Source organism: Octopus sinensis, linkage group LG17, assembly GCF_006345805.1.
Source record: "Octopus sinensis linkage group LG17, ASM634580v1, whole genome shotgun sequence".
Lineage (NCBI taxonomy): Eukaryota > Metazoa > Mollusca > Cephalopoda > Octopoda > Octopodidae > Octopus > Octopus sinensis.
The window spans coordinates 49969491-49977284 of NC_043013.1; the positions used below are offsets into that span (position 1 = coordinate 49969491).

The 7794-nt window shown below is 29.8% G+C and overlaps 1 protein-coding gene across 2 annotated transcripts in view; it reads left to right on the top strand.

Annotated features, from left to right (window-relative positions):
- The first annotated feature begins 411 nt into the window (after positions 1-411).
- LOC115221087 (protein NO VEIN) overlaps positions 412-7794 on the top strand; it is a 118070-nt gene continuing 110687 nt past the window's right edge. Inside the window, exon 1 of one of the 2 annotated variants that reach the window (XM_036510574.1) lies at positions 412-778. Coding sequence is in view for 1 of the 2 variants with exons in the window: in XM_036510573.1 (XP_036366466.1) it covers positions 1215-1233 (19 nt within the window). In the remaining variant the exon portion in view is untranslated. Of the gene's footprint in view, positions 779-1199; positions 1234-7794 lie in introns of those variants that run through there. The other variant, XM_036510573.1, reaches the window with a different exon arrangement.

Below are 7794 nucleotides of genomic sequence, written 5' to 3' on the forward strand. Positions count from 1 at the left end.
ATATTTATATTGTATAGAGGGCATTATTACACATAAATGCCTCACGCTAAGAGGGACATAAGTCATTACTACCAAAATTTAATTAATCGTACCCAACTATATATATATATATATATATATAGTGGTAAAGAGTTGGTTGAGATGTGTATAAGGAATGACAGAGTGTGTAAGGAAGTAAATGTCATATAAAGTAAACACTGCTTGTTGCTGTTCGCAGAACTAGGACACACACACACACAGAGGATAATCGAATTTATCGACCTCATTTTAAAACGCAATTTGCTACTTATTTATCGATAAGGATTTATGATCGAGGCGCACCTCCGGCGGCTTTGAGACGGGAGAGAAGGACGAAACAGTATAATTGGACCCCCCCCCCCACTCATTTAATCCTTTATTTTATCGATGTCGATAAATTAAAACATAAAGATCCAGAGCAAATACTGAAAAGTATTTGCCTTCCCACCAAAGCTCTTACCACAGTGTTTTGCTTTTGACACGGTTTCGATTTGGCTGTAGATTCGCAGAATCGGTCGAAAGAGAAACTGGAGCTGGATTCACGATTCCCCGTCACAGCGGAAGTTGATGCTTTTTGAAAGCGGAAGAAACATGTTTCACATCCGTGTTTATCTTTATTTCTTAGAATTCCATCAACAGAGAGCAACACATTGTCTCTGAACGGAAGGAAAGTAAGCTGAAGAAATTAAATATCAGCACCAAAATTTATCAGAATTGCTAATTTTGTCAACAAAGTAAACCAGCAGGAATTGCTATATTGGTAAGTTGGTGTTTTTCCTTCTTTCTTTTTGATTTTACATAACGAGGGAAAACCGAAGTGTGGAATCGAAACCCTTTCGTTCCTGCCCCAGGCCTCCTCCCAAATGAAACTGATTGATACTCTTTTACTTGTTTCAAGTCACTTGACTGCGGCCATGCTGGAGCACCGCTTTTAGTCGAGCAAATGACCCCGCAGGACTTATTCTTTTGTAAGCCCAGTACTTATTCTATCGGGTCTCTCTTTTTGTCCAACCGCTAAGTAATGATGTTGATGTTCTGTTTGGAAGATTCTTTGGGTCGATGATGTTTCTACGAAAAAAAAAGGAAGCATGTAGAGAATTGTAGTAGGTGTTTGTTGCAGTTTTTACAATGATAGGACAGTTCGGTGAAAGGAAGAGAAAAGCTGGTAGAGAAATAATTGCAGATAGTTGATTCGGATGGAAAAAAATGTTGATTGTGAGTATTGGGGTACCCTCCAAGCTCTCGTGGGTTGACTGAAATCGTTAACCCCGAAAGGCATTATTCTCAGACACCGCGTTTTTGTAGATGGTGCATGAATCAATCGCGTGGCTTTCTTTTGAATTCAATCTATTTGTGTGTTGGTTCGTAGTAGAACCATCTCAACCCCAAAGTGGGTTTTGGCCCAGCTTTTTGTGGGTAGAGTTCGAAATTGATCAAGAGTGAAACATATCTGCCTTTCATCCTTTCGGGGGTCGATTAAATAAGTACCAGTTACGCACTGGGGTCGATGTAATCGACTTAATACCTTTGTCTGTCCTTGTTTGTCCCCTCAGTGTTTAGCCCCTTTGTGGGTAATAAAGAAATAGGTATTAGTAATATTTATTGCATGGGGCGTCGCCGTGAGGGATTGTGAAGCTTCCCAATTACTCTGTTTTTGTATTAAATTTGTTTGCAGGAAGGATGCTTGTGTGCCCTCCACCCCGTTTCTCTTTTCAATATAATAATATTGTCCTACACTGCAACCCCGTCAATCTACTTTCTATGGGAACCACTTCACTTGATATAATGAAAGTTTTTTTTTTAATAGTTTTCGAGCAGTTTGAAACATTAACATTTTAAGACAAAATTATTAACAGCAGCGTGTACAAATAATTTTATTTCTTTAATTTTCCCTCCCATCAGAATCGCTTATGATTATATATTTCATTAGGCAATCTTTCGTAGAAATTTTACGAAAAGTGAAACTGATTTGTTCGGCAGTTTCCGTAAAACTTTTTTTATTTCTTAAAATTTTTTCAGGTGAATCGCTTATGTTTACATATTTTCTTTATGTGTATATATGTGTTCATGAGCATGTGTGTATGTGTAACACGAACACATATGTAAACATAGGCGATTCAGCTGAAAAATAAAAATAAAAATATTTTACGGAAGTTGCCGAATAAATAGTTTCAGTTTCCAAAGGATTTCTTCAAAAGAATTTTTCTGTAGGTATGTCACATACCTACAAAAAGAAAAAAAAAAGCATACCTTATGTATATGTTATACACAAATACATCCGATGTGAATTTTCCGAAGCCTCTCCTCCACCCCCCCCCCTTTTGCGAGCGCGCATTTTGTTTTTGTCAAATTCGTTTAGAGGAAGTTGTTTTACACCTATTACATTATTTTTGTTTTTATGACCGGGTCAAACGCTTTAGTTTGACCATACATACATATATTTACGCAGACAAATATACATAAACAGCGATACAGCTGAAAAAAAATTAAAGAAATGACACATTTTTATGAAATTTACCGAACAAATACTTTCACTTTTGATAAGACTTCTCCCCTCGAAGTATAAAATGTCATATTTTCAACAATGTTAGATAAAATTGAAGGCATCTATTTTCATTTTATACGCCAGGTACGAATTTTCCGAAAATTTCATTAGAAGTGTAGTTTTTTTTTTTGTGTTAATTACATAAATTATGTTTTCCGAGTATAGTAAGGTAACCCGCCCATCGTTTTTGAGAAAGTGAAACTAAATAAATTACGCAGTTTTTACAATCGAAATTTTCGAGGAATTTCATCCAACCATCTGCAACCATTTTCAACATGCCGGAAGTTTGCGCGTGATTTTTTTTCTCTTTTCGAAACACGTGCTTTTTTGGTGATTCGAATGTAAAGATGAAACGTATTTGATGAAAGCATCTTTTCTTATCTTTCCATTTAATAAAAACGCAATGTTGTGTCCCGTCGGTCATGTTGGGGGGGAAAGAAGAGTTAAGCGACAGCCGGAGTGGGAGTGGGTGATAGTCACAGATACTAAACCAAGCGAACAGACGCTGGTAGTTTAATCAAAATGAAACTGCAAAGTTTTATCGTAATTTGTATAACACACACACACAAACACACACACACACCACACATATATATATATATATATATAGATATACATATGTGTATATATATATATACATACGTGTATATATATATATATAACCTACGTGTATAGATATATATATTACATATGTGTATATATATATATATATATACATACGTGTATATATATATATATAACATATGTGTGTAATATATATATATACATATGTGTATATGTATTATATTATTACATATGTGTATATATATATGTATATATATATATACATATTGTATATATATATATGTATATATATATATACACATATGTGTATATATATATGTATATATATATATACATATGTGTATATATATATGTATATATATATATATTACAATATGTGTATATATATATGTATAATATATATATATACATATGTGTATATATATATGTATATATATATATATATGTATATATACATATGTGTTTATATAATAAGTATATATACTATGTGTATATATATATATGTATATATACATTGTGTATATATATATATGTATATATACATATGTGTATATATATATATGTATATATATATGTATATATCATATGTGTATATATATATGTATATATACATATGTGTATATATATATATATTACATGTATATTATATATATATTATATAATCATATATATATAATGTATATATATATGTATATATATATGTATATGTATATATATATATGTATAGGTATATATATATGTATATGTATATATATATATGTATATGTATATATATTGTATATATGTATATATATATGTATATGTATAATATATATGTATATATATATATGTATATGTATAGTATTATATATATATGTATATGTATATATATATATGTATATGTATATATATATGTATATATTGTATATATAATATATGTATATGTATATATATATATGTAATATATATATGTATATATATATATGTATATGTATATATATATATATATGTATATGTAATATATATGTATATATATATATATAATATATATATATATGCTACATATGTGTATATGTATGTATATATACATATGTATTATATAATATATGTATACATATGTGTATATATATAAAACTGAGAATGTATGTCTGTCTGTCTGTGAATCCCTAAAACTTGAGAACTACTCAACCAATATCATTCAAATTTTACACATGCCTTACTTAGGGTCCATGTAGTTTAATGGGCAAAAAAACCTTCTAGCTTCTTGCCTTGTGCGAGCCCACAGCAACATCATATCTTCTCCACTATTTCAGTATTACCTGTTAAAAGTGAAACAAAAACGTCTCTCTATTGTAATGTCAGATAGTTTCACTTTAATAGTTTCACTTTAGTAGTTTCACTTTAATAGTTTCACTTTAATAGTTTCACTTTAATACTGAAACTATTATATGAAAGGGAGGAACCATTAACAGTGAATATCAATTTTGCTAGAAGAAAATCAGGTATGGTCTTATATGCTACAACAATGGTTTTCAATTCATTAATCAAATTAATATTCAATTTTTCATCCTTATTTTAAATTTACATGTATATATATATATATTTTTATCCCTCTGTCTTCCCCTTTTTTTTTGTTTCCTCTGTCTTCCCTTCTCTGGATCTTTCCTTCTCCTATGTTTCTGACGAAGAGCTCCGCATCGAAGCGTTAAACCCTCCTTCTTCCCTTCCTTCCTGAGCGTCCAATAATACTATATTTGTTCCATGTCCTCGCGTTGTTGTGTTTTCATGTTTGGATTAACTATGTATATATATATATAGATGTATATATATGGATGTGTATATATATATATATATAAATAGATGAGTGTATTTTTACCTTGTTAACAATTAACACAGAAAAATAAATAAATAGTTACCAGGGCAGCAAAATTCTCACAAGTAAAGATGTTGTAACTCCTTGTTTATAAAGGTGTTTATAAATAGACAGAACGCTATTAATATTGTTTAAAAAAACGTTATATGATATAACGTCATAAGTAGCTAACAGAAAGAGTAGGGATATTAATAGTGAATGTTAAATATAAAGGAAATTAAAGTTTAAATTATATATAATGATAGACACTACTTATATGCACTAAAAGTATGTTTCTGCCAATGCTTACATCTGTATGCTCGTTCTATAACCGTGTTTACTAGAGTATTTTTAGAAAAAAATAATGAAAAATAGCTCAGAATTGCAGAGATGACAGAATTTCTTGTCTTTGTCATATGGTATCGAAATTGAGAGGATCAACCATTCTAAATGAAATTGTTCATTGTGGTCTTTTAAATCCCAAATCAGTTTGCTGAGACCGGTACTATTCCGTTTATTTCTATCCCTAAATGTTGAAGTAATGGATAGAAATTCTTTTAGATAACTCTAACGATGTGCTTCCAATGTAAAATCGTACTTTATTACGAGTACTGATTATACACTTGTATATAGAATTTTTAATCTTAGAGTTACTTGACATAATTTTTATATATATATATATATGTAATATATATATATATATATATATATATATATTATGTATATATATATGTATATGTATATATAATATGTATAGTATATATATATAATGTATATATATATATGTATATATTATATGTATATGTATATATATATATGTGTATATATATATATATGTATATGTATATATATATATGTGTTATATATATATATGTATATGTATATATGTATATGTATATATAATATGTATATGTATATATATATATGTGTATAATATAGATATATGTGTGTATATATATATATATGTGTATATATATATATATATGTGTGTGTGGTGTGTATAATATATATGTATATGTATTATATATATGTATATATGTATCTATATATATTATATAGTATATATATATATATGTATGTATATGTATATATATATATGTATATGATATATATATATGTATATGTATATATAGTATATATATATATATGTATATGTATTATATGTATATGTATTATATATGTATATATAGTATATGTATATATATATGTGTATGTAGCGTCCAATAATACTATATTTGTTCCACGCCTCGCGTTGTTGTGTTTTCATTTTTGGATTAAATATGTATATATATATAGATGTATAGATGTATATATATGGATGTGTGTGTATATATATATATATATATATCATCAATATATATATATATACTTTATTTAAAGCAGCAGAAAATTTTGTATTGTATTTCTATAGATATAGATGTATATGTATACATGTAAGTGTAGATGTATATATATAGATGTACATGCATTATGTACACATATATACATGCATACATATATACACCCATACACCCCCCACACACACATATACATAGGTGCAGGTGTGGCTGTGTGGTAACAAACTTGGTTCCAAAACACATGGTCCTCAGTTCAGTCTCACTGTTTGGTGACTTGGCATGTGTTTTCTGCTATACCCTAAGACCAACCAAAGCCTTGTCAGTGGATTTTGTAGACAGAAACTGAAAGAAATCAATTGTATATATATGTATGTCTATATGTAAGTTTATGTGTGTGTCTTTGTGTTTCTCCCTCATCACTGCTTCACAACTGGTGTTTGTTTATTTACATCCCCATAACTTACTGGTTTCACAAGAAGAAACTGATAGAATAAGTACCAGACTTATCAAAATATAAAAAAGCACTAGGCAGTGTCTCATATTTTTGTTTGCCCACTCAGTTGTATCTATCAATTTATCATTGTGTTTGTGTGCGCATACATATATATATATATATATATATAAATATATATGGATTTCGTAGACAGGAACTGAAACAAATCATTTGTATATATATATGTATATATGTAAGTCTTTGTCTCTGTGTTTTGCCCTCATCACTGCTTCACAACTGCTGTTCATTTATTTACATCCCCATAACTTACTCGTTTCAAAAGAACAAGCTAATAGAATAAGTACCAGGCTTATATTCATAAAATTTCATCTTCTTACAAGTTACAAAGACTCCTCCATGGGGACTTAACACCCACAATTTTGTCATTTTATCTAAGCAAAAACGAACACAATTGTGCTCTTGGAAGCTGTAGGGTTACCCAAGCATAAAAGATGAGCATTATTTGTAATTCAATGGTACAACAGTGTAACAGTTTGCTTTGACATACACTTAGATTGTGATTTCTGCAATGTGGTGCATAAATTGTCAAGTAAACGAGAGGCATCTTTGCCTCCACTGATTCAGTGACAAAGTGTTGAGTAAAGTTATTTGATTGTAGACCTCCTTTCAGTCTTTTAATTATCACTCGGTCTCACATAGTCCCTAGATGGTAACATTGATTTCAAGGCCTTCCCAGATGAGTGACTGATTATTCAAAGACATTTATAGATTGTAAATTTAATCTGTCCAGTTACGTATCAGTATAGTGGTCATTTGCAAACTCCAACTTTCGTTTCTCCTTAGCCCTCACGTCACACACTTGTTAATGTTTATTTCAGTTGGGTCACGCCCTTCCAATTGCTATAGATTCATAATGCATCTTATGACTGTGACTGTTAGCAGGATGGTGAGGAATCCTACATTGGGAGTGGTAACGACTAGGGTACTCTAGCTGACTGCTTATTGTGATCATTCGTCTTTTGGTTTCCTATAGCTTTCCTCTCTT